This window comes from Gallinula chloropus (genome assembly GCF_964237585.1).
Source record: "Gallinula chloropus genome assembly, chromosome: 26".
Classification (NCBI taxonomy): domain Eukaryota; kingdom Metazoa; phylum Chordata; class Aves; order Gruiformes; family Rallidae; genus Gallinula; species Gallinula chloropus.
This window is the reverse complement of record NC_140111.1, coordinates 4552678-4578577: the sequence shown is the minus strand read 5'-3', so window position 1 is coordinate 4578577 and position 25900 is coordinate 4552678. Positions and strand designations below refer to the sequence as shown.

General features: G+C 61.5%; 4 protein-coding genes across 4 annotated transcripts; 2 read left to right on the top strand and 2 right to left on the bottom strand.

The window, feature by feature from the left end:
* Positions 1-8812, top strand: KIF18B (kinesin family member 18B; the record flags this gene model as incomplete). Its single annotated transcript, XM_084275416.1, has 11 exons — positions 1-316; positions 1707-1864; positions 2305-2409; positions 2621-2731; positions 3999-4196; positions 4674-4850; positions 5228-5302; positions 5422-5534; positions 7059-7264; positions 8163-8394; positions 8713-8812. 11 exons carry the CDS (start codon positions 1-3, stop codon positions 8810-8812), a joined length of 1791 nt encoding a protein of 596 aa, XP_084131542.1.
* Positions 8813-12216: 3404 nt separating this feature from the next.
* Positions 12217-16353, top strand: GFAP (glial fibrillary acidic protein; the record flags this gene model as incomplete). Its single annotated transcript, XM_084275450.1, has 9 exons — positions 12217-12686; positions 13278-13338; positions 13503-13598; positions 13670-13831; positions 14543-14668; positions 14881-15101; positions 15320-15363; positions 15912-15997; positions 16312-16353. 9 exons carry the CDS (start codon positions 12217-12219, stop codon positions 16351-16353), a joined length of 1308 nt encoding a protein of 435 aa, XP_084131576.1.
* A 4086-nt stretch (positions 16354-20439) lies between these two features.
* Positions 20440-21684, bottom strand: FAM187A (family with sequence similarity 187 member A; the record flags this gene model as incomplete). Its single annotated transcript, XM_084275415.1, has 1 exon — positions 20440-21684. One exon carries the CDS (start codon positions 21682-21684, stop codon positions 20440-20442), a length of 1245 nt encoding a protein of 414 aa, XP_084131541.1.
* Positions 21685-22497: 813 nt separating this feature from the next.
* DNAAF19 (dynein axonemal assembly factor 19) lies at positions 22498-25467 on the bottom strand (the record flags this gene model as incomplete). The annotated part of the gene is made up of 3 exons (XM_084275414.1): positions 22498-22971; positions 24133-24265; positions 25325-25467. The coding sequence occupies 3 exons, from the start codon at positions 25465-25467 to the stop codon at positions 22498-22500; spliced, it is 750 nt and encodes a 249-aa protein (XP_084131540.1).
* Between the last annotated feature and the right edge of the window lie 433 nt (positions 25468-25900).

The following is a 25900-nucleotide window of genomic DNA, read 5'->3' as shown; positions in this document are numbered from 1 at the left end:
ATGGCTCTGGGTGCCCCAGCCGAGGAGGATGCCGTGGCCGTCATGGTGCGTGTGCGACCCCCCAGCTCCTTGGAGCGGGAGCGGGCTGCGCACCCCATCCTGCGTGTGGTGGACCAGCACATCCTTGTCTTCAACCCCGAGGAGGCCGGCGGCCCCTCTGGCAACGTGCTGCCCTCCCGCGGGCCCAGGCACCAGGGCAAGGACCTGACGTTCGTCTTCGACCGGATTTTCGGGGAGGAGGCCACGCAGGAGGAGGTGTTCCAGCACACCACCCGCCAGGCCTTGGACAGTGTCCTCAATGGCTACAACTGCTCTGGTAAGACCTGGGGTCCTCATGGGAGCTCCTGGCCCATCAGCTCCTGGGTTGGGTGGGCTCAACGCAGCCCTCGGATTTATTTTGGGAGCCTGCAGGCTTTTTGGGGAGGGGTAGGGGATGTGCACGGCTGCAAGGAGAAAGCAAAGAGCCTTGAGCTTGTGGTGGTGGCACCGGGCTGGGGCGATTGCAGGTGTGGTCAGGGTGGGGAGCTGGAACTGCAGAGAAGGAGCAGGACAGGGAAGTGTTGTGCCTGGAAAGACTTGAACATTCCCTGGAATAACCTCCCCAGGGAAGCAGCTTTCGGAGTGAGGTAGAGGATGGAGGTGGGTTTTGGGGGAGGGAGTGAGGCTGGGCAGGTGTTTTCCATGTGTTTTGAGGGCTGAAGGTGGTTTGGGCTTTGCTCTCCTGGGCAGGGAAGGATGGGAAGTGATCGGGTGGCTGTGCGGTGCAAAGAGCACTGTGGTTCCATCATCCCTTCCCAGCCCAAATCACAGTGATGGGCAAAGCTTTGGGAAAGCACAGACTTTTGGAGGAGGGTCTGGGGTGAAGCCGACACGTCTCGGGATGCCCCTGGCAGCATCTCCCAGGCTGGCAGCACCACACAACCCGCTCTGGGAAGCTCCTTGCTGGCTCTGACAGCCCCCTCGTGCTGTTCACAGGCTGTCAGCAGACGAGTGGCTTAACGAGCACATCAGCTCTGCCAGGCAGGCAGCGAGCAGGAGACGATGCTCTCCTGTCTAATCACGGGCCGGGCCAGGCGCTGGGACCGGCGGATGCTATTCCTGGCTCCACAGCGTGCTCTGCCAGGCTCTGAAGGCTGCCTCTGTCACCCTGCCCACCTGGCAGCCCCGCCTGGTGTCTCGGTGTGTGTGAAATCACTCCAGGAGACTCATTTGAGAGAGTCGCCGAGCGCTGCTAATGGGCAGAAGGGCTGCGGCTCTCTCGGTGAGCGTGTCCTGCTCTGCCGGGGATGCTTCGCAGAGGGTGTTGAGAGCTGGAGGAGAGGGAGGGAGGGAGGGGGCAGTGAGATGAATGCCAAGGTCTGGCAGAAGAAGAAACACCTTCTGCTGAGAGCTGGGGGAGCGGGGCTGCTGGGCTCGTTAGAAGGAAGGGTGGGGGTGACTTGAGCGTGGCCTCCGAGGGGGGGGATGGTTTGAGGACTCTTCTGTCTCAGCCAAATTAGCAGCTGAAAGGAGTTAAAGATCTTGTCTGAAAGGGGGGCACGGCTGGTGTGAGGGGAAGGAGCTGTGCCTCATTTCTGAGCAGCCCCTGCTGCAGGGATTGCTGCAGGAAGCTTTCCTCTCCTCCTCTCCTCTCCAGCAAGGAGCAGATGTTATGCTGCTCCTGGGAATTGCCACTCATTCCAACCAGCCACCTTTTCTCCTTCCAGTGTTTGCCTACGGTGCAACTGGAGCAGGAAAAACCTACACCATGCTGGGCTCAGAAACAAGCCCTGGCATCATGTACCTCACCATGGTGGAGCTGTACAAGAGGATTGAGGCCAGGAAGGAGGAGCAGAGCTGCGAGGTCCTTGTCTCCTACCAGGAGGTGTGTGGCACCTGAGCCATGTCCCCTCCTGCCCCTGGCTCACTGAGAGCTGAGGCTGCTCCAGACCCTGTAGTGCCACACCCAGGGTACCCTCTGTGCTGCCAGCATGTCCCTGGGCAGCCCTGAAGCCCTCCTGGAAGCAGGCTTGCCCACCCAGTTTGGTGAGCTGGTGCTGCTGGACTGTCCCACCTGGAGCTGGGGACTTTTCTCTCCCTTGTCCGTGTAGCAGTGAGGGCTTCCTGGCCAGGAGGGCTTTTGAGAGGTGCTGATGTGCCACTGAAGGTGTCCCAAGCTGCCCTCTGTGTCTGGGGCACCTTCAGCCACTCTTGGTGTGACACGGTCCCAGTGGGGGTGTTGGAGTGGCCACGGGGTTGGGTGTCAGCCCTGGGGTGCACAGCTCCTCTCCAAAACACAGCCTGAAGCTGAGTTCCCTGCTCCAGGTGTACAACGAACAGATCTACGACCTGCTGGAGCCCAAGGGTCCCCTGCCTGTCCGGGAGGATCCTGAGAAAGGAGTCGTGGTCCAGGGTCTCTCCTTCCATCAGGTGAGTCCCAAAGGGGCCTGGGCAGTGCTGAGCCTGTGCCAGCTCTGTGAGGGGCTGGGGGGAGCCACCTGCACAGCCCCTGAGCTGAAACAAGCCCCACAGACCCTCAGGATGCCTCAGCCTCAGTCACTGGAGCTGCCTGGTGCTGGGTTGTCCCCGGTGCCTGTGTGTGCAGCGTGCTGATGCCTTCCCCCTGCCTGTTCTCTCCCAGCCCACGTCAGCAGAGCAGCTCCTGGAGATGTTGGCCAATGGCAACAAGAACAGGACTCAGCATCCCACGGATGCCAACGCCACCTCGTCCCGCTCACACGCCATCTTCCAGGTGAGGGCTGGCGGCTGCGGCGTCGCTTGGGAGCTGTGCTGGAAAGGGGGCTGGGGAGCAAGCCTGTGCCAGGGCCAGCATGGCAGGGTTCCTGACACTGCTCCTGGTGTGCCAGGGGGAGCAGTTGTGGCTGGGAGGTATGGGGCTGGGCCAGGCCACTAGCCCACACTGTGTCAGAGCAGCGTGTCCTCATTCTGCTGGTGGCCACAGGTGTCTCCAGGCCAGCTCTGTCCTCCCAGCTTGGAGAGCTCCCTCCCTTGTCCCAAGGGCTGGAATGTCACTGGTGATGCTCCCCTGGGCCCTGTAGGTTTGCTCCCTGGTTTCTCAGTGCTCTCCTCTGCCCCCCTGCCTGTTGGTTTTGATTCCAGCCGAGCCCTTCCCTGAATTCACAGGGCTGTCACGGCTGCGTGGGGAGACAGAGGACTCTGCCTGTCACTTCAGTCTGGAGCCAGGGCCTTGCTGTTGCTGCTTGCAGGGGGGAAGTCCAGGTGTCTGGATCCTTTCCCAGCTGGGCTTGTTGGTGGAGGCTGGATTCCTGCCTGCTGTGAGTCCTTTTGCTGGGCTGGACATCTGCCCTTCCTGCTGCCAGCTCTGACTCCTGGCAGGCAAAGCCAGACTTGCTGAGGACACAGGAGCAGTTACCAGCCTCCAGCCCCAACGTGGTGCCTCCAGGACATGCAGGGCGAGCTGCTGGGGGATGAGGGTGTCCTAGGGCCTTGGTTGAAGGGTTTGCAGCTCCTGGGAGAGCTTTTGGGTTGCTGAGAGGAATGCTGTGGAGTGAGTCGCAGTGGCTGGACCGGCTGGGAACTGGGCTTGGCACCAGAAGCCCTGGCTGGATGCTGCCTGGGGGTGCTGCAAGGTTTTGTCTCGGGGCTTGGAGCCCTGTTGGGGTCTGAGTCTGCTGGAACAACCCACAGTTGAGGTCAGGGCTGAGGTTGGCACCCAGCCTGAGAGCTTCCCAGGCCGGGGCTGTGCTTCAGGGTGCTGTCCCTGACCAGCTGCACCCTGCTCACTCTCACAGCGTGGGAGATGCTGAAAATGATCTGTAGCTCTGCTGCTTCCTGCAAGATCCCTTCCAGGGCTCTGCTGCTTTTGTGACCACTGAGGTTTTTGGCTTGTGTACTGGGCTGCATTCTCCCTGCCTCTCAATCTCGGGGCCCACACGATCCTCTCTGCCCTCCTTGCACAAAGGAGGAGCGATGGTGGCTCCAACCAGTGACCTGTGTGCCTTGCTGAGCCACAGCCTCCCTGCTCCCTGTCCTTGTAGATCCATGTGAAGCAGCAGGACCGCATTGGCGGCCTCAGGCGGGATCTGAGAGTGGCCAAGATGAGCTTGATCGACCTGGCGGGCTCGGAGCGAGCGTCGGTCGCCAACACCAGGGGCGAGCGGCTGCGGGAGGGCGCCAACATCAACCGCTCACTGCTGGCCCTCATCAACGTCATCAACGCCCTGGCTGATGCGAAGGTACCACTGTTCCTGGCCTGGCAGTTCTGGGATGGGTGAAGTGTGGGGTGTTCTGGTCCTGTGGGTGTGGGGTTGGGCTCAGAGCGGTGCTGTGGGCTGAGCGTGGCTGTCGCTCTGTGCCACGGGGTGCTGGGCTGAGCGCCTGAGGGCCCCAAGCTGAGCAGCCCTGTGATCAGGGGATTCAACTTTTTAAAAGGGTTGACAATGGCAGGACAAGGGGGATGGAGTGAGGCTGAAGTAGGGAAGGGTTAGATGAGATATTAGGGGGAAGTTTTTTACATAGAGAGTGGTGAGGGGCTGGAACAGGCTGCCCAGAGAGGGGGTGGGTGCCCCATCCCTGGGGGTGTTCAAGGCCAGGTTGGATGGGGCCCTGGGCAACCTTGTGGAGGTTGGTGTCCCTGCCTGTGACAGGGGGGTTGGAGCTCTGTGACCCTTGGGGTCCCTTCCAACCCAGCCCATTCTATGATCTCTGTGCAGAGCAAGAAGAGCCACATCCCGTACCGGGACAGCAAGCTCACGCGCCTGCTGAAGGATTCCATCGGCGGCAACTGCCGCACCATCATGATCGCTGCCGTGAGCCCCTCTGAGCTGTCCCATGAGGACACCTACAACACGCTCAAGTACGCCAGCCGGGCCAAGGAGATCAAGCTGGCGGTGAGGACCTTGTGTTGTGGCTGGGCTGTGTGTTGGGAGCTGCTGGGATGGGTGGGAAAGAGCCTGGGGCACAGTGGGGTGGGTTAGTAGAGACCTCCTTTGGTCAGCTGGAGCTTTCCAGCTCTGGGGGTGCTCCCCTAGGCAGAAAGCAGCTGATGAAGCTGCAGATGCTGCGTGCCTGGTCTTCTGCTTGAGCCCCTGGCCCTGAAAGGGCTCATGGCCATGGCCCCTTGTCCCTGAGCGCTCATCATGTCCACTGCAGCCTCCCTGGGAACGCTGGAGCCTGGGGCAGTGCTGCTCCAGTGCCAGGAGAGGGGCTGTATGTGCTGCCCAGTGCTGCTTTAACCTCTCCATCCTCCTCCTCCCTGTCTGTGCAGCTGAAGAGCAACGTGCTCAGCGTGGACTGCCACATCAGTCAGTACGCTGTGGTCTGTGAGCAGCTGAAAGCAGAGGTGAGATACTGCTGGGGAATGCTGGGCTCTGCCTTCAGCTGGGCTTTGAGGGGGCCCTGGAAGCCTGATCTCCCTGGGGCTCTGACACCACCCTGGACACTGAGAATCCTTCCTCACAGGTGGTGAGTCTGCGGGCGAAGCTCCGCGCCTACGAGGCTGCTGCCCAGCAGTCACAGGACCAGGCAGTGGCAGTGCCAGCTCCTCTCAGCTTGAGCCCAGCGGGGCTGCCCAGGTGAGGTTGGGGATGAGGAGGGATGGACAGAGCTTGGTGTGGCCTCCTGATGTCCCCTGTGCCAGGAGCCTGGGCTTTGAGTGCCAGCTGGAGCCAAGGTGGCTGTCAGAAAGCAGATGAGCTTCTCTGCTGTGCTTGGTTGCAGTTATGAACCTGACAGGCACAAACACCCAGGGAAGCAGGGTTGTGAGGGCCAAATCTTCCCAGTGACCCAGCCCAAAACTCACTAGGCAACACAGTGGCTTACCCAGAGGCTCTTCTCTGGCTCAGGGGCTGCTTCTTCCTTTCCACAGGCCGGAGGAAGCTGTCCTGCAGACAGGCCTGGTCCCGGATGCAGAGGGGGAGAGTGATGGGACACAGCAGAAGCTGGAAGCTCCATGTCCTGTTCAGCCCTGTCTGGAACGGGAAGAGGGGAGAGCAGTGGTGAGCAGCGTGGGAGAGCTCGGTGGGATGACCAGTGCCTGGCTGGGGACTCGGGTGCCCTCATGGGGAAGAGGGTGAATGGGGTGCCCTCATGGGGTACACTGGGCAAGCTGGGAGAGGGCAGGAGCTCAGCCAGTCTGTGGGGTCCCAGTGCAGCGTGTGCTGGCCTGTGGATGGTTCATGAAGCCCTGTAACTTCCTGGGTAATGGGCAGCTTGGGGCTCAAACTTGACTGGAGCATGGGCCAGTCCTGGGCTGGAAGGGTAAGGGCTCATCACTTCTCATTCCAGGCTCCAGAGGTGACGCCTCCCAGCAGCCCCAGAGCATCCTGCCAGGCAGAACTCCAGCAAGGCCCCGAGAGACCAAGCTGCCTTCATCAGGGCTCATCCAGCTGCCAGACAGAGATGTGAGTGTCCCCATGCCGTCCCCGTGTGCAGTAGTGTGCCCAGGGGGGTGGGTTGTCCACCCTCCTGTTGTGTGTGTCCATCCCAGGGCTGCTCTGGTCACAGGTCTCTGCCTGTAGCTGGCTGCCTGTGCTGTTTGGCTCCTGGGGATCTAATCCCTTGGGCCAATCCCTCCTGGAAGGGCCAGCGAGGAAGGTTTCCAGGCACAGCAATCCACGGGAGCCTTAAGTGCACATTGTGAGTCCTGAAATCGCCTCAGCAGAGTCTTTCCTCCTGCTTTGGCTCCCCCAGGCCCTGCCCTGGCAGGGTTCCCGTGGCACCATCTGCTGCTGCCTCTGCCCCAGCACCTTGGCAGGATGAAGCCCTTCAGAAGGGTCTCCTGAGGGAGCCCAGCCTCAGGCTGTGCTGGGATCTCTGCCTCGAGCCAAGCTGGCCAGTGCCTGAGGCTCAGCCAAAGGTCTGTGGGTGCAGTCTGGTCCCTTGTGGCCAACCAGCGAGCGCACAGCTCGGCCTCTCCAGTGAGAGATGCACAGCTTGAGTACCACACAGCATCACAGTGTGCCTCTCTTCCTCCAAAACCCTGCTCACAAGCTCTGTCTGGCTTGAGGAGATGTCTCAGAGGTGACGCTGAGCCTACTACTGGTGACACTGGCACAAGCTCACCTCCTAACTGGTTCAGGGGTGTCTCTCTGTCCTAGGCTTCTTGCTGCTGTCATGAGTGTTGCCCGAAAGCAGTTCTCCCTCCTGAAGACTGCCAACCTCCTGACCCCAGACATGGTGTCTGAATTTGAGGAGCTGGAGCGCTCAGTCCCTCGGGAGGCCGGCACAAGCCTGGAGCAAACCCTGTCTGAGAAGAGGCATGTGGAGGCCAGCCCAGCCCCTGGGATGCAGCAGGGCTGTGACGGTGAGGATTTGGCTCTGGGACAGTCCATGCTGTCCCCTCTCCCTTCCCTTGGTGTGTGCCACTGGAGCCAGGGGCAGCTCCTTGGGTGCAGGGCAGGGAGCTAAACTTCTCCTGACACAGTGCCCAGTGGGGTACGGTGAGAGCACCTCCAGCCTTGCTCCACAGAGTGACTGAGGCCAGGCAGCGTGTCTGGGAGCCCAGGGCAGGAGCTGGGAGCAGCCCTCAGCCTCGGGCAGCTCAGCACCTATCACCATATTGATAAACATTCCCTAGAACCCGATGGTGAAGCTGTGGGCTCTGCAGACCTTGTTTTTGGGGGACAGAGTGGGTGCTGCTGTGGGGTGCTTGCACTGGGGCCCAGTGCCTTCATGCTTCAAGGCCAGGTTGGATGGGGCCCTGGGCAGCCTTGTGTAGCTCCAGGGCTGGAGGTTGGTGTCCCTGCCTGTGGCAGGGGGGTTGGAGCTCTGTGATCCTTGGGGTCCCTTCCAACCCAGACCATTCTATGCTGGCAAGCCTTGGGATTACTTGTGCTGGGGAATGGTTGGTGTGGGGTTTGCTGAGCAGAGCTCTGCTGCTGGGGGTTGGGGGGGTGCCCTGTGGTTTGGGGGTGGTGGGAACTTCAGACAGGGAGATGATTCTGTGTCTCCTTTCCCAGAGGCAGCTGTTGCTGTGCCCAGCACCCCACCACAGCGTGTGCAGCAGCTCGCTCCGCTCCACGGTGCCACACCAGTGGCTCCCACCCCAGTTAAGAAGAGGAGAAGGTCTGAGCTGAACAGCCCTTCCCACTCCAGAGCTCCCTGCAGCACAGCCGGGCGGGTGAAACGCCAGCAGAGCTGTGGAGAAGCAGCAGACACCCCCAGGGAGCTCCAGGGCTCGGGCAGCCCCACTCCCCAAGTAGCTGCCCTGCCACCCCCTGTGTCCCCGCTGCCATCGTGTTGTCCCCCCCGCATCTGCCCATTGACTGTCATCAAGAGGCGGCTGCCGCTGGCCCCGCTGGCTGCCCAGAGCAGCTGCACCCCCAGTGTCCTGCCCGTCCCCATCCTGAACCAGACTTTTGAAGTTGATGAGGACGGCGGCTGTGGGAGCGCCCAGAGCCCCCTGAAGAAGCTGGATGGCCCTGAGGTGCCAGAGTAAGTGCTGCCTGGGGTTTTGGGGTGTGGATGGCTCTGGTACCCCAGGCTGCTGGCCTGCTGCCTCTGCTGCCAGAGCAGCTGGAAGCTCTAGAGCATGTCTGGGGAAACTGAGGCTTGGGGGAGCCTTGCAGAGCTGTAGTGCTGGGGGCTGCCACCTCCCTGCCTGGCTCCCCTGAGGGTTTATCCCTCTTGATTCCATCCTCACTCAAACCAGGGCAGGTTCCTCTCCCTTCTGCTCCCTGCAGGTGCAGGGCCTGGGTGCTATCCCAGCCCCTGTGAGCCCCCTGGTCCTGACCCTCTTTTCCTTGGCTGCAGACCCCGTGTCCCAGCACGTGCCAGGAGAGCAGCCTCCACCTCCAAGCCCTCCTCGTGCTCTGGAGCCCCCGTGCAGAAGCGGAGGCGAGTGGAGAGGTGAGCCTGCTGCTGGCACCCTGTGCTGGCAGCTCCTGACTCTGCTCCTCTCTGGGGATGCTGGGGGACCTCTGCCCCCTGCCTCAGGGTTTTAACACAGCCCCTTTCTCCTCCACAGCTCTGCTCCCACCTCCCTGCCCAGGATCCGGAGCCGCCTCCCCCAGCCCTCTGCCAGCACCAAGGGCTCAGCACAGCGGTCCCACATCCCAGGTGAGCTCTTTGCCCCATGTCCCTGAGCAGGGGAGGGGACCTGGCTCTGCTGCTGTGCCCTAGGACCTGTCTCATCCCCTTCTCTCTCCCCTTTCCCCCTCAGAACCGACTTCCCGTACTCTGCCCCGGAGCTGCCGGAGGAGAACCAGCAAAGTGGTTGTCAGCATCCCCCCAGCTTCCCTCCCCCAGCCCCTCAACCTCTTCCTCTGATGCCCTCCATACCCAGGATCCCTCCCCACATCCCAACCCAGCCCCAAACCTTGTCCTCTTCCTGGGAGCCCTGTTCCCCCTTTCCCCATCGCCCTGGTTGTGTTTTTGTGGCAGATGGGTTCCTGCTGTTCCCTCCCAGCCCCTCTCTGCTCCGTGCTGGGTGCTGACAGACGGGTGCTGCTGAGAACTCACCCGTGCTTTTAATAAATCCCTTCGTTCCAAGCTGGGGGGAGATGTGTGGCTGGTTCTTCTTCTCACCTCCCCCTCGTGTGGGGAGCTGGGGAGCGGCTCCTGTCTCGGCCAGCCTGGAAAAGGCCCTTGCTCCTGGGGGTGGGCTCCAGCCTCGTGTCCCCTTCTTGCCCCCTCCCGTGATCATAGGGGTTTGGGATGTCCTTTCTGCCCCCTCCTTCCCTGGCTCGGCTTGGGGCTGTTTGGGGAGGGGTAGTGAAGGCTCCTGTGCCCCCCAGCTCCTGGCCCCCTGTGTGGAGCTGGGCAGAGCTGCAGCACTGTTTCTTCCTTGACCCTCTCTTCCCCCTGGGCTCCCTTGTTCCAGCTGCCTGTGCTCTCAGGCACAGGACTTGGGGGGAGACCTCCCAGTTTGGAGCCCTGTGCCCCCCTTCCTGCTCTCCTAGTGCACATCTGGGCACAGCTGCCTGCACCAGCTCCTTAGAGGTGACTGGGTGGGATGCAGTGGGTGGGGGACAACCAGCTCTGGGGCTCCTGCTGTCCCACAGGATGGTAGGTCACCAGCTCCTCCTATTCTACTTTCCTGCCTGGCAGGGCCAGCTCTTGCCTTTTGTCATCTCAGAGGCTGGAAGCTTCTAATTAAAACTTCCAGCCTGCTCCCGGTTCGTTTGTCTCATTAAGAGGGGGGCCTGAGAGGAGGAGGAGGAGGGGGGAGCGCCCAGCTCTGCCTCCCTGCAGCCTCAGGGAGCGACAGCTTTCCCTGCTTTGATCCTGCCTGCGTAGGAGCTGGGAGAAAATACATCTCTGGGGAGCAGTGTGGGGGCTTGTGCAGGACCCCAAAGCCCCCCCGCACCCCTCCCTGCCCCCCTGCTGCGTCAGGGCTGGGTGTCCCAGGGGCTTCAGAAAGTCTCTGGGGTGGCTGTTGTGCAGCACAGGCCCCTGAGGGTGCCACAGTTCTGGCAGGATGGGGACACTGAGCCCCCCCCTTCCCCCAACCAAAAGCCCTGCTTCTTGTGGGGACACCAGCCTAGATCAGTGGGGGATGGAGGGCAAGGTCAGGGCAAGGAGCTGCTGGGGGTTAGAGGGGGATGTGGCAGCAAGAAGCTGCCCCTGAGCCTTCCCCAGTGCTACCAGCACCACCACTCTGCCCCTCCCGGGGACTGTGGGTTCCCCAAATTACACCTGCAGGCTCATGGCTGTTGCCACAACTCCCCCTGACTGCTTGGTGGCCTGGTGCTGGTGGCTGTGGCCCAGTGTGGCAGGGCTGTGTGTCCCCATCCCCAAGCAGGCAGGAGCCTTTGCTGGCCATCAGCTGCTGCCCAGTGAGCCCTGTCCCCTCCCCGTCCCTGCCAGCATCCTAGGGACCCCCCACCTCATCCTACCCACCCCAGGACCACCCACCCATGTCCCTCATGTCTCCTGCCTGGGCTGTCCCAGGGCCTGTCGCTGTGGCTCAGAGGGGACAGGGCTGGCAGTGGCCCTGTGCCTGTCACCGTGTCCCGTGTTGTCCCCCCCTCCTCCCTCCCACCCCTTTCCCGGCAGCGCTGTGTCCTGCACAAAGACACCCCGGGGCTGAGCCGGGCAGCACCGGCCCCACACAAAGCCCCTTTCAGCCGCCCTGGGAAAGCCCCTGGCACCCAGCCCCTGCCTGGGGCGGGGTCCCCACCCTCTCTCCCCCCCAACGAGTCACCAGTGCACAAAAGACCCCTGAACTCAGCACACTTGTGGCTGGTGCTGTGGCCAGGCCCCCCCCAGGCGCTGGGATGGGGACCGGGTGTCCTGAGCCCTGGCCAGGCTCCACAGCGCTGCCCAAGCCCGCTGGGGTGGAAAGGCCCATGGAGGCTTTGGCCACTTAATTAGCAGCCTGCCTTAATTAGCAGCCTGCCTGCAAACTGCCTGGGCCTGCTGGGGCAGCCAGGCTTCAGTGGCTGGTGCTGGGGGTTGTGGGAGGGATGCAGCATGGGGAGAGCTGTGTGTGTGTTACACACGTGTGTGTGTGTAGTGGGTGGCTGGGGATAGGTGGAAGGGAAGGGGTGTGTGTGCACCCTGTGTGTGTGCACATGTGCTCAGGGACAACAGCATGTGTGTAGACATGTTTCTGTGAGGGTAGGGGTGGGGGTGTGTGCTGCACGTGGGGGTGCAGGGAGGGATGCACACGTGTGTGTGTGTGTGTATGTTGACATGAGCACACGCGTATCTTGCATGCACAGGCATGGGTGTGAATGTGCACATACATGTGTGTGGTGTGTGTATGTGCAGGTGTTCCTGCCTCCCCAGGGAGGGGTGTGCACAGGGGGTGTGCATGGCACGGGCTGTGCACACACATGCAGGTGTGTGCACACAGGGAACAGCCGTGGACACGCACACCCATCTCTGCCCTGAGCACCTTGAGGTGCTGCTGGGGGTGTCGTGGCAGTGGACCCCCAGGGCACAGACACAGCTGAGGTGCCTTGCAGCACCCACCCTGGCTCACACCCAGCACCACAGAGCCCCACGGCGCCGTGCCCAGCGCCTGTGGTGTTCCACAGCATTGTACCCAGCCTGGCACCCACCTCCCCTCTGCCTCCCACCTTGGCGTGTGGCCCTGGCAGTGCCCGGGGGGGGGTCAGGCGCTGGGCTGGGGCTGCACCGCGGTGCCTGGGCTGGGTGCCAGGGCACATCCATCCCTGCCAGGCGCCACAGAGGCCGGCTTTTGTGCTGGGCCTCTGGCTCCCTGGCTGGTGGCCGGTGCCAGGGCGGCTGGCAGGGCCCCCAGACTCCATAAAACCCCCAAGCTGGGCACATCACACCCACCCCTTCAGCATGGAGAGCCAGCGGCTGTCCTCCTACAGCCGCCGCTTCGGCTCTACCGCCCCGGTGTACCGGGTGGTCCCCGCTGTGCCCCCAGCCCGGCTCCGGGCCACCCGCAGCACCCCACCAGGTCCCCGTGTGGGTGCCCACCTCGGGTCGGGCAGGATGGTCTTCTCCCTGGCCACGGCGCTCAACTCGGAGTTCAGGGAGATGCGCACCAACGAGAAGGTGGAGATGATGGAGCTCAACGACCGCTTCGCCAGCTACATCGAGAAAGTCCGGCTCCTGGAGCAGCAGAACAAGGTGCTGGTGGTGGAGCTGAACCAGGCACGGGACCAGGAGCCCTGGGGACGTCTGGCTGATGTCTACCAGGAGGAGATCCGTGACCTGAGGAGCCACGTGGAGCAGTTGGCCGCTGCCAAGGCCCGTCTGGAGATTGAGAAGGACAACCTCGCTGAAGACCTTGGCAGCCTCCAGCAGAAGTAAGATGCTACTTGGCTTGGGGTACTCTTGGGCACCCAGGGTGATGATGAGGACCAGGGAGGTGGTGGTGACTGGGGTGACCACCAGAAGCAATAAACCCCCAGGGACCAAGGTGGCCACCAGGACAGGAATAAAGGTGGCCACTGGGGTGGGTATCAGGGTCACTACCAGGACCAGGGTAGCCACTGGGACCAGAGTGGCGGCTGGAACCAGGATGGCCACAGGGATGGTGATCAGGTTTGTCCTGGGAACCAGGGTGGTGATGGAGACCATGGTGGTGGCAACAGGGACCTGAGGACCAGGATGTGGACTGAGGTATCCCCAGGGATCAGGGTGGTCACTAGGAGACCAGCGTGGCCATCAGGACCAAGGTAGCCCTGGAGACCAGGCACTGGTGGGATCCAGGATGGTGATGGGGATGTGGGTGGCAACAGGGACCAGGGTGACCCCTGGAAACAGTTTGAGATGGGGGTGTGGGTGCTGGTGGTGTGGTGCTGTGGTGACCCTGGGGGAACCTGTCCATGGGGCTGAGACTAACGAGCAACAGCACCTAACGATGGTGATGCAGTGAGGTCTCTGCTCTGGTGCAGGCTGCAGGACGAGGTGACCCTGCGGCTGGAGGCTGAGAACAACCTGGCTGCCTACAGGCAGGTGAGGGCAGGGGCCAGACCCTGCAGCAGTGCGGGGAGCTCAGCTTCCCTTGGGATGCGGCAGGGATGGGGAAGGGATGGGGCAGGGATGAGCAGGCAGCAGGAGGGACAGACCCTCGTGGCCAGCCCTGGGGACAGCCCCTCCAGTCCCCTCTTTGGTGACAGGACGTGGACGCTGCTGCCTTGTCTCGCCTGGACTTGGAGCGGCGGGTGGGGACGCTGCAGGATGAGATCACCTTCCTCCGCAAGGTCCACGAGGAGGTAACCCTGCCTGGGGGGGGGGGGGTTGGGGCCGTGGCTGGGGGGTGCTCTGACCCTCGCTGTTCCCCCAGGAGCTGCGGGAGCTGCAGGAGCAGCTGGCCCAGCAGCGGGTGCAGGTGGAGGTGGACACGAGCAAACCGGACCTGACGGCCGCCCTGCGCGACATCCGCAGCCAGTACGAGGCCGTGGCCACCAGCAACGCCCAGGAGACTGAGGAGTGGTACAAGTCCAAGGTGGGGTGGGAGCCGGTGGTTGGGTGGCTGGTCTGTCCCCTCCAGCGCTGTCACCTTCTCAGGGCAGAGGGTGACTGTCCTTGGGTTGGGTGGTTCTTCTTGGTGGTGATGGGGGGAGGTTGGCATCCCCCTGTTGTGTCCCATGTGCTGGTTTGGTCCCTGTGGGGAGCAGGGATGTGCCCCCCGTGGGGTGTCACAGTGACGTGTCCCCAGGAACACCCCACAGCACCACCCCTCCCACCTGCATCCCTCCTGGCTGCCAGGGATGTCCCCATGCCCGCTGTCCCACCCCACCAAGGGAGCTGGGATGTTCCTCCATGACACCTGCTGTTGGCCACATGCGCCTCACAGGAGCAGGGACACGTCCCCAGCACCACGTGCCACTGTTGCACATCCCATGTGCCCTGTCCCTTCCTCCCCTGAGAGCTGGAGGCACCCCCAGGACACGTGCTGCTGGGGCCACATCCCTGCTGTGGGACACGTGCCTTTGGGGATGCCACGTGTCCCTTTCTACTGCCCTGTCCCTGCTGCCACTCGAGCGCACGTCCCGTGTGTGCCATCCCCTCTTGCCACAGCAGCAGGGGTGTTCCCCCAGGGACACGTCCCACGTGCAGTGTCCCACCAGGGCCATCCTTCCACGACCCTCCCCCAGAGCAGAGCAGGTGGCAGGTGCCACCAGGACACATCCCATGGCCCGTGTCCCCCTCCCAGTTCACAGACCTGACGGACGCAGCCGCCCGGCACACAGAGGCCCTTCGCGCGGCCAAGCAGGAGGCCAACGACTACCGGCGCCAGCTCCAGACCCTCACCTGCGACCTGGAGGCTCTGAGGGGTTCGGTAAGGGGTGTGAAGTGGGGGGCAGAGCCTCAGGGAGCAGCCCCCACCACGGGGATCCTTGGCACAGCCGTGGGGCCACCAGCCAGGGCTGGGGGGGGGGGGGGAATGGTTGGTCCCCAAGGATAGGAGATGGATGGGCGCCACAGAGAGCTCCAAGCTCCTGGGAGGAGGTGGCTGTGCAGGGTGGCACATCCCCTCCTGTGTCCCCCCAGAATGAGTCCCTGGAGAGGCAGCTGCGGGAGCTGGAGGGTCGCTACGCCCTGGAGACGGCTGCCTACCAGGACACGGTGGTGCGGCTGGAGGAGGACACCCGCAGCCTCAAGGAGGAGATGGCCCGGCACCTGCAGGACTACCAGGACCTGCTCAGCGTCAAGCTGGCTCTCGACATCGAGATCGCCACCTACCGCAAGCTGCTGGAAGGCGAGGAGAGCAGGTGATGGCAGGGCGGGGGGTCCATCCTGCCTCTCTCTTTCCCCCACCCCAGCTGTGTCCCAAACCATCCCCCAGTCCTTGTGGTCCCTCTGAGGTGTCTGACCTCCTTGGGGACCATGCTCCAGCCCACCTGCTCCAGCCCCAGGCAGGGCTGAGCTGGTGTGTAGGGCGGAGGCAGGACCCTGATGCTCTTCCCAACACCCCCCCATGGCTCCTCAGGATCACCGTTCCTGTGCAGAGCTTCTCCAACCTGCAGATCCGAGGTGAGACTGTGCCCACCTGGGGGGTGGCTGGGCTGGGCTGGTGGCACAAGCAGGGGTGGCTTCTGGGGGGCTCAGTGGGAGCAGGTGCTGTCTTGGCTCTTGTCTCTGCAAGGAGAGGGCAGGAGTGTGCTGTGGCTGCACCCCTGAAGCTGAGCGTGTCCCCAAGGCCTGTGATGTCCCTAAGACTGACCAACCACCTCACCATGTCTCCAGTGCCACCCACATCCCCAAGGCCAATGACATCCCCAAGACCAGTTGTGTCCCCAGTACCATGTCCCCAGGGACAATAGTGTCCCCACACCCGGTCACATCCCAAAGCCACCCGTGTCCCCATGGTCAACTGCCTCCCCAGGGCCCATCATGTCACAGTGCTGTGTGTCCCTAAGGCTAATCGCATCCCAAAGCCAGCTGCATCCCCAAAGCCAACTGTGTCTGTAGCCACATCTGCAAGGCCAACCGTGTCCCCATCCCCCCCACCCTTGGGGCATGGATGGACAGGCCACCCCCTGGGCACTGGGTCACTGCCACGTCCTGCCCATGTCCCCTAGAGACCAGCCTGGACACTAAATCCGTGTCAGAAGCCCGTCTGAAGAGGAGCATCGTGGTCAAAACCGTGGAGACCAGAGATGGAGAGGTGGGAAGTCCTCACGTGTGTCACACACGCTGCCTCCCCTCCCCTCCAGCTCCCCACAGGGTGTCCCCAAGGTGGTCCCGTGCACATGGAGCCACCATCCCTCAGCTGTAGGAGCGGCCTGGGCTGGCAGCCAGTGATCCCAGTGCCCTGAGAGCATGGCATGAGCTGGCTCTGGACCATGTGGGGCTGAGCCTGGCAGCTCAGAGAGAAGAACCATCCCTGGCCCTGGCCCCAGGCGCGTTCACAACCCCGGTGGGTTCCCCAGGGAGGACAGACAAAGCCTGGGCTGACAGCCTCTCCCTCTCTGTCTCCAGGTGATCAAGGAGACCAAGCAGGAGCACAAGGAGGTGGCGTAGGCTGGCAGAGCCACAGCAGCTGTGCCCTTGTAGCCGTAGAGCCCACACGATGCTGCAAAGGGCCCCTGGCCGGGCACGGGGCATGGGAGGGGCTGGTGGTGCTTTGGAGGGGGCACCCCCCTCCCTCCCACCCCTTGCCTCTCCCACGTAGCCCTGTGGAGGGGCCAGCAGCTCATCCTGAGTCCATCCTGCTTTCATCTCCATGTGCTGGTCAGAGAAGTGCCAGGAGCATCTCTCCCTGTATCCCACCTCCCCACTCCCTCTCTGGTCCAGGAGGCCACCCTGAATCCCCCCAGTGCACCCAGGCCCTTGGCACCCTGGGGGTGGGGGGGTGCTGCAGGGTGCAGAGTACCAACTGGTGAGGGGCATTTCCCTGTCACCAAGCAGTGGGTGGGCTTAGCCAAGGGGCACAGGCATGAGGAAGGGGAGGGTGGAGAGGCAGGCTGCTGTGGGGATGGTGTCAGAGGAAGTGATGAGGGGTTCCTGGGGGGGATGGAGCAGGCTGGGTGGCCTCAGGGGCTTCTCCTAGCCCAGAGCTCTGGGGCTGTCTTAGCCCTCATTGTGTCTCTGCCACCAAGGTGTCCCCATCACTGTAGTGGGGAAAACGTTCCGAGGGGCTCATGGTGAGGGGTGACCTGGGCCCTCCCCTGGGGGGTCCCTGCAGGTGAAAATGGAGAGGGGGGGTACAGAGGAGGAGAAGGAGGGGGTTGGGGCACCTACAGGTGCTTTCACAGCACAAGGTGCCTCCTGCAACCCATTGATAGAGGAGGATGGACAGAGATACCCTCATCCTGCCTGGCCCACCCGGGCTTACTCTGGTAGTTTGGAGAGGGGGGAGGAGCAGGGACTGGGGGCTGCCCTGTCCCAATCCCTGTCCTGCATGGAGCCTGAGCACCCAAGATGGGGACAGAAGAAATCCCTTATCCCTGGGCTAGACATAGCCCCCATCTCCTGCCCAGCTCCCCCTGGACCAGTACCTGCCACCAGCCCACCTGGCACCCTCATCCAGCCCCGTGCCCCCCGCAGCCCTGCCCCCAGCCCACCCAGTATCCCCCCACAGCCCTGCTCCCCCACCTCCCATTCTCTGCTGGCCACCAGCAGAACCTGCCCTGATGCCACCTAACACAGATGCCATGGCCCAGCAGTGCCATCCCCCCCCACACCCCCTCCCCTCTGTCCCCCCCTTGTCCCCTGCCTCCAGTCCAAGCACACTCTGCAGCCACCAGCCCCAGCCAGGCTGGGATGAATTGATGCACTAATGCCTGTGGCAGTTTGGGATGAGAAATAAAACTAACACAGCTTCCACCTTCCTGCTGGCAGCCTGCCTCTCTGCAGCCAGGGCCCTGGGTTATTTGGGGTTACCTGGGGTGGTGGTGGGGCCTCCTGGGAGCCCAGCTTAGCTGCCCAGGGGATGAGAGCTCAATGCTGCACCCCAAGGCATGGCCAAAGCTCCAGGGATCAACACCTGTAGGGAATTGAATCACTGAGGAGGTGGGTGCAGGCATAGGGCCCCCCACCCTGGAGCTGTCAGGCAGGGAGGGGGGTGGGAGGGATCCTTGTCCTGGGAGGAGGGAAGCAAAGGAGGGATCTGCTCAGGGGTTTCAGCACCAGACCCAGATCCTTCACAGAGCCACGGAATCATGAAATGACCAGGGTGGAAAAGACCTTTAAGATCATCAAGTCCAACCTCTCCTGTCCTGTGCTAAACCACATCCCTGAGCACCTTATTGACCTGTCTGTTAAACACACCCAGGGGCTGGGACTCAGCCCCCTCCCTGGGCTGTTCATGCACCCGATAACCCTTCCAGGGAAGAACTTTTCCCTCCCATCTGCTCTGACCCTGCCCTGGGGCAGCTTGAGCCCATTGCCCCTTGTCCCATCTCCTGTCCCCTGGCTGAAGAGACCATCGCCCACCTCTCTGCACCCTCCTGGCAGGGCAGGGGAGGTGGGGAGAAGGTCTCCCCTCAGCCTCCTCTTCTCCAGGCTCAACACCCCCAGCTCCCTCAGCTGCTCCTCAGAGGATTTGCCCTCCAGCCCCTTCCCCAGCCTGGTTGCCCTTCTCTGGACACGCTCCAGGACCCCAATGTCCTTCTTGTGGTGAGGAGCCCAGAACTGGACCCAGCACTCGAGGTGCAGCCTCACCAGTGCAGATAACAGGAGCACAATCCCTTCCCTGCCCTTCCTGGTCCCCAGGCACAGTCACCCAACACCCCCAGGTCCTTCTCCCCAGCAGCTCTCCAGCTTCTCTGCCCCCAGCCTGTAGCACTGCTTGGGGTTGTTCTGTCCCAAGCACAGGACTCTGCCCTTGGTGTTGTTACACCTCATCCTGTTGATCTCAGCCCATTGGTCCAGCCTGTTCAGGTCCCTCTGAAGAGCCTCTTTACCCTCAGGCAGATCCACACTTCCTTCCAGCTTCCCTGCAGGAACCCAGGCTGCAGCTCCTGGGAAGCTCCTGGGATTGGCTGCAGCTCAGGACTGATGGTGAGTTTGAGATCCTGCACATCACCTATGTGGTTCAAGTGCCTGAGCATCACTGGGACCCTCGAGGCTGCCCAGCCTCTGGGACAGAAGTGTTTTCCTCAGGAAAGCTGAAATCCCCAAGCCACATCCTTGAAAAAGGGAATGGAGACGAGGTCCATGGGGAAGTCCTGGCCACCTAAACCCTGCAGAGATGCCATCCTCTTTGGAAGACATCTTTTGTCAGGCATAAACATCTCACAAGCATGTGCTGATATCACAGAATCACAGAGTCACAGGGGCTGGAAGGGACCTCCAGAGCCCATCAGGTCCAACCCCCTGCCAAAGCAGCTCCCTAGGACAGGTCACACAGGTCGGTGTCCAGACGGGGCTGGAATCTCTCCAGAGAAGGAGACTCCACACCCCCTGGGCAGCCTGTCCCAGGGCTCCCTCACCCTCACTGGGGAAAAGTTCTTCCCCAGGTTGCTGTGGAACTCCCTGTGCTCCAACTTGCAGCCATTGCCCCTTGTCCTGTCCCCACAGACACTGAAAAGGGGCTGCCCATTCCCCCTGCATCCCACCCTTCAGCTATTGATAAACATTCATAAGGCCCCCCCTTAGTCTTCTTCTCTCCAGGCTGAACAGCCCCAGCTCACTCAGCCTTTCCTCACAGGGGAGATGCTCCAGGCCCTTCAGCATCTCTGTCCCTCCTCTGGACTCTCTCCAGGAGATCCCTGTCTGTTTGATCCCAGGGAGCCCAGCACTGGACACAACACTCCAGCTGGGGCCTGACCAGGGCAGAGCAGAGGGGGAGGATCCCCTCCTGTGACCTGCTGCCCACACTCCTCCTGATGCCCCCAGGATCCCATTGTCTCAGCCCCCAGGGCACACTGCTGGCTCATGGCCACCCTGTCACCCACCAGGACCTTCTGAGCTCAGTCTGACAGCCAATTCTCAACCCACCTCACTGTCCACTCATCTATCCCAAATGGGTGAGTTAAAAACAAACAAACCCCTCAACTCCAAGAACTCTCTGCAGAGACCTGCCAGGCTCATTTGGAAACATCTTTTTCCTGGTCAAAAATGAAAGGGGTGTTTTTTTTAAGAATGGGTTTGCTCCAGCTCAGGAGCTGAAAGGGGCATTGAACGTCTTGAACCATTGGCACTCAAAGTTCTGAGCAGTGAAAAACCAGTTTTAATAAAGAAAGGCAAGAAAAGGGTGAATTAATGGGACTGGAATGGTTTGGTGGATCTTTCCAGCAGCCTTTTAGAAAACCAGCCCAAATAAATCACTGCTGCAGTTCAAGAAGTCTGTCCAGTTTGGCCAGAACATCTTGCACCACCTCCAACCGTTACTGGGAACAGGACGATATTGAACTGGAAACCACCCCCCCAGCCAGCAGCAGAGCTGGGAACTGGTTGTGGTGTTGGGAAAGATGGGTACAGGCTGGGTCTGTACTGCTCTGTACCCATTGGCAGCTTGGGGAGTTTTCCACACTGGAGGAAGGAGGATGAGGAGCTGCTGGCAGGACGTGGGGACGCCGCTTTCTACTGCTCAGAGCCGGAGGGATTTCCAACAGGGAGGATGCCAGGAGTAAGAACCACCCATGGGGGGCCGTGACGGAGGCACTACCTCCTGGCAGGGAACCTGAGCAGCCTCCTGCAGCAGCGGCACACGTGGATGAGGATGAAGATGATGGTGATGAGGCCGTAGCTCATGCCGATGGTCTTGACGGCGTAGATGGTCTCGGGATCGCTGAGCCTCCGCGGGCGCCGGCCCTGGTGCGTCACGCTGAGCCGGAAACCCGCCACCATCTTGCCTTCCCGCCAGCAGAAGTAGGTGCCTCTGTCTCTGGGCTGGACCCGCTTGATGTGCAGGTGGTTCCCGTGGTCGATGAAGACCCTCATGCTCTTGTTGACGTTGATGAGGTAGCGGGAGCGGTAGAACCGCACCGAGCCCTTGTCCCAGGCCACGGCCTGCTCAGGCCGCGCTCCCGGGCAGGCGATGATAAGGTCGCTTCCAGCAGGCTGCTTGTGAAACTGAGTGGGGACACGGGGCAGCCAGGGCTTCTCACCCAGCTTGGCAATGACGTTGGCGATGGCTTGCACACCTTCCTCGGGGGCTTTCTCCTTTGGGCAAGGGGTCAGGCACCTCCGGATGGCTATCTCAGGTCTCCGGAGCTGGGCTTGCCTCTGGATACCTGCAGGGATGGCCCTGGAGCCGCAGGACGTGACGTTGGGAATGGCGGTGCGGTAGCGGGGATGCAGCCGGGTGCTCCACACGTAGCACAGCCCGATGCGCCGCTGCTCCCCTCTCACCCCGCAGCGGTCGCACCTGGTCCAGTCCCAAAAGGTGGTGAAGAGGCTGAAGAGCTCCTCTGTGTAGTCAGCCTGGACGTGCTGGCCTTTGTCTAGAAAAGCCACCTTGATGTGCTTGGTGGGCTGCACGTCCACGTCGTAGCCGTAGAAGAAGTCCCCTTTCTTCGTGCCACACAGGTAGTGCCCAGAGTCTGTCACCTGGGCTCGGAACACGATGAGACTGAACATCCGGATGCTGAAACGCTTCAGCACGTTGCTGCCCACCTGGATGTGACCCGAATCGACCACCATGGTGCCAGCAAAGTCGGTCAGCACCGTGGTTTTGTGGCTGCCCATCTTGTCTTGGAAGTACCAGATGACAGAGGGGACCTCTTCGGGTTTGCAGTTGCAGGGCAGCTCGAAGGTCATGTCAGCCAAGTAGGCGGTGTTGTCGAACATCAGGAAGGCAGGACAAGCCATCCTCTTGAACACATCTCCCTGCTCTTCAATGGCAAAAGCCTGGAGAACATCAACCATGCAGAGGAGAACGATGGCTCCTGGCAGCCTTCTCTCCATCGCACCAGGTGGTCTCTGCAGCCAGCAGAACCAACCCAACCACGATGTCCTCAGCGGGAACCCAGGCGTGGGGTTAGCAGGGGAAGGATGCTGCACGCAGAGATGGGGGTCTGCACACCCTCATGGGATCAAGCAGTGGCTGAAATACCCAACCCCAGACAAATATCTGCTGGGAAGCACTGTGTGTGTGTGTCCCCCCCAGGGCAGGCTGTTCCCTGGGACACGGGATGCAGGAGCTCTCCTCACTCCCAGCTGCTGTGGAGTGTTGATGTCCGTGGCCCAGGCAACGAGCTGGCATGTTGTGCAGCAAAGCTGTGGAGGGAAGGTGCAGCAGTGGGAAGAGTGGTGGGAACAAGGGAACCACCAGCATGCAGCACATGTTAGTCATTGTTCTGGCCCCTCTGAGCATGGTGAACCCAGAGGAGACCCTCCTGTGATGGTGCCTGACCTTCTGTGGCCCAGAAGAGGTTTCAGACACGATATTTAGACTTCTACACCCTCCTGTTGTTACAGGGAAGGGACTATGTGGGCTTTGGTTTCTCTTTCAAAAATACCAGCCTAGTTTTCCTTTGTTTTCCTCATCTAAGAGATGCTGACAAAGCTGTTCAGTGAGGACACCCTGCCCCAGAGATCACCACAGAGTCCTCTGACAACAAACCTTTATTAGTGCAGAGCTGGTGCTCTGGGTGGCTCCCAGGTACAGGGAAGGGTGTCACACCACCGCGGACACATCCAGTTCAACCGTGTCACACAGCAACACCAAAACCAAGCTGTGAGCCCCTTCTGTGCTCTGACCCTGGCACTTCTCCTCCTTCACTTCACCTGGTAACTTCTCATCAGCTCCATCACTATCCTTTCCTCCTCAGCTTCTTTCTGTGAGCTCGTGTCCATGAGGTGGGCTTCCATCTCTGCTTCACAGCCTGCAGGGCCACTGGGATGGCCAGTGGGCCAAGAATCCCTGCTCATGCTCCAGAGTTTCCTAAACAAATCCCTGCTGCTCTCTTTCTCTGATTCACTCAGAAGATCCACGTTTAACCCGAAGCGCTTAGTGCCCTCCAGGCTCTGTAAGATCTGAAGGACAGCACCTCTGTCCTCAGGACAGATGTTCTCTGCCAGCACTGTAAGGAATTCACCCAGGAGGCCAAAGCCCAAGTCAGCCCAGAAGAGCCTGCCCAAGGCCTTCCCTCCGAGCTCAAGCAGGAACTGGTATTTTTCTTTGCCACTTTTTAAGCATCGGCGCCAATCCCTGTAAAACTCTGCTGAGGTTCTGGGCAGCTGATCCAGTTCCTGAAGGGAAAAAGAACAATAAAAGTTACCTGGTTCCTTTTGGTTTGTTTCCACTTTTAAGATTTTTATCCCTTCCCTCATCCCCCATGGACCTGTGGATGGCTGAGGTGTTTTGAGCACTGGCTCTGACAGCCCAAAATGCTGCGTGAAGCTTGTGTGTGGCAAAGCACAAAGGCAAAGGAATAGTGGGCTCCTCAAGCCCTGGGGAAACCAGAGAACTTCAGGGATGGAAGAATGGATGAGATGGGAAAGCTGGTGTGGATGGACACAGACCAGTAGTGGAATAACCCCAACCCTGAGCAGAACTGCTCTGCCCAGTCTGGGTCCTCCATCCACCTGGAGAGAAGAAGCCTGAGAGGGGATCTGATCAATGGGTATCAAGAGCTGAAGGGTGGGACGCAGGGGACATGGGCAGCCTCTTCTCAGTGTCTGTGGGGACAGGACAAGGGGTGATGGGCTCAAGTTGGAGCACAGGGAGTTCCACAGCAACATGGGGAAGAACTTTTCCCCAGTGAGGGTGAGGGAGCCCTGGGACAGGCTGCCCAGGGGGTGTGGAGTCTCCTTCTCTGGAGAGATTCCAGCCCCATCTGGACACCGACCTGTGTGACCTGTCCTGGGGAGCTGCTTTGTCAGGGGGTTGGACCCCATGAGCTCTGGAGGCCCCTTCCAACCCCTGTGACTCTGTGAAGGAGCACCCAGCAGGTTCCAAACCAACCAGCACTCTCCCATACCACACACAACTAAACCATGGGGCGATGGAGGGCTGGCTACAGTCACAGCTCTGCAGGGTCTGTGGCTGCTCCAGCCCAGCTCCGTGTCCACACTCCAGCCAGCTGCAGGAGTGCAGCCAAGGGAGGGCACTCTTCCCCAAGAATCTGGTCCTGGCACCATCAGAGGCAGCGTACTGGGAGCTCTGGTCCAACAACACTGGGCAGATGGTCTTAGATTCCCAGAGGGTTGAAGGCAACTCTCCTTGAGGCTGCTGGTGTGAGCCCTTCTCAGACACCAAGTAGGGGCCAAGACTGAGCCCTGTGGTGATCCAAACACCCGTGTCCCCAGGGACACTGAGGGGAGAGATGTTTCTGAGTGACTCTTGCTCTTTAAAATAATCCCCAAACGATTCTGGGGTGAATTTTCAGAGGTGGAAAGCTTCTCCCTCACCTGGGGTATCTCCACGCTGCTGGTTTGGGGGACCTTGGTGTGGGCTGCACAGGGATTCCACAGCACGTCCCTCCTGTTCCCCATCCTGTCCTTTTTCTCTAGGGGCTTCAGGTGTGACGCCAGCACGATGTTCCTGCAGGTAACAGGAAGATGGGATGCTGAGCAAGGTTATTCTTAGGGGTCCTTTGCAACCCAGTGTATTATAGGATTCTGTGGAACACTCTGAGGGTTTGAGCTGCTTCTCTGAGGCTTTGAGCTCCTCTGAGGCTTTGAGCTCCTTCTCTGAGGCTTTGAGCTCCTTCTCTGAGGCTTTGAGCTTCTTCTCTGAGGCTTTGAGCTCCTTCTCTGAGGCTTTGAGCTCCTTCTCTGAGGCTTTGAGCTCCTTCTCTGAGGCAATCTCTGAATTTGGGCCTTAGGAGCCATCCAGAGGGATCTGGGCAGGCTGGAGGAACAGGCCCATGTGGACCTCATGAAGTGCAAGGGCCTGCACATGGGTGGGGACAATCAGCATCAGCACAGACCAGGGATGAAGGATGGAGCAGCAGAGGGGGGCCTGGGGTGTATGGGAGGTTCAGGAACTGGACATGACCCAGCAATGTGCACTGGCCACCCGTGTCCTGGGCTGTGTCACCAGCAGCGGGACCAGCAGGTTGATGGAGAGGGTCCTGCCCCTCTGCTCTGGGGAGAAACCCCCCCCTGCATCCCTGTGTCCAGCTCAGGGGTCCCCAGGACAAGGAGGACACGGAGCTGTTGGAGTGAGTCCCGAGGAGCCCTGGAGATGATCCAAGGGCTGGAGCCCCTCTGCTCTGGAGCCAGGCTGGGAGAGCTGGGCTGGCTCAGCCCGGAGAAGAGAAGCTGCTTCTGGGGAGAGCTCCGAGCCCCTTCCCATCCCTTAAGTTGCTCCAGGAGAGCTGGAGAGGGGCTGGTGCCCAAGGCAGGGAGGGCCAGGCCCAGGGGAACGGCTTTCAGCTGCAGGAGGGGGATGGAGAGGGGCTGGGAGGCAGAAATCCTTCCTGGGGATGGGGGAATGCCCTGGCACAGGGTGCCCAGAGAAGCTGGGGCTGCCCTGGGATCCCTGGCAGGGCTCAAGGCCGGGTTGGATGGGGCTTGGGGCATCTGGGGGGGGGGCGGGGAAGCCCCTAAACCCCACCCTCCCGCCCCCGGGGGTCCCTTGTCCGCCTGTCCGTCCGACCTGAACTCCTCGTAGGAGGCGAGGCGCTGCCGCACCGCCCGCAGCTTGGCCGCGTTCAGCCGCTCCCGCCGCTCGTCCGCCGCCAGCGCCGCCCGCAGCTCCCGCTCCAGCGCCCGGGGCTCCGGGGCTCCGTCCGCCTCCATCGCGGGGCGCGGGGGGCTCGGGGACCCCCGGCAGGGACCTGATCAGCCCTGTGGGGACAGGGGTGATGTCGGGACAGGGCGCTGTCGTGATAGCCCTGCCGGGGCTGGGCTCAGAGACCTGTGGCAACGGTCCTGACAGTGCTGGGCCCAGGGTGACCACTCCTGTCGCGACAGCGCCATCAGGATGCACACACCATCAGCCCTGAGGATCCTCACTCCTGTCGCGACAGTGCCACGAGGCTGCGTGCGCGGATGGCAGCTGGAAGCCCACTCCTATCGCGACAGCCCCGCCGGGCCACGCACCCCACCGGGTCCCGTTCTATCGCGACAGCCCCGCCGGGCTGGGCACCGCAGCGGGTCCCGCTCTATCGCGACAGCCCCGCCGGGCCTCGCACCCCACCGCGTCCCGCTCTATCGCGACAGCCCCGCCGGG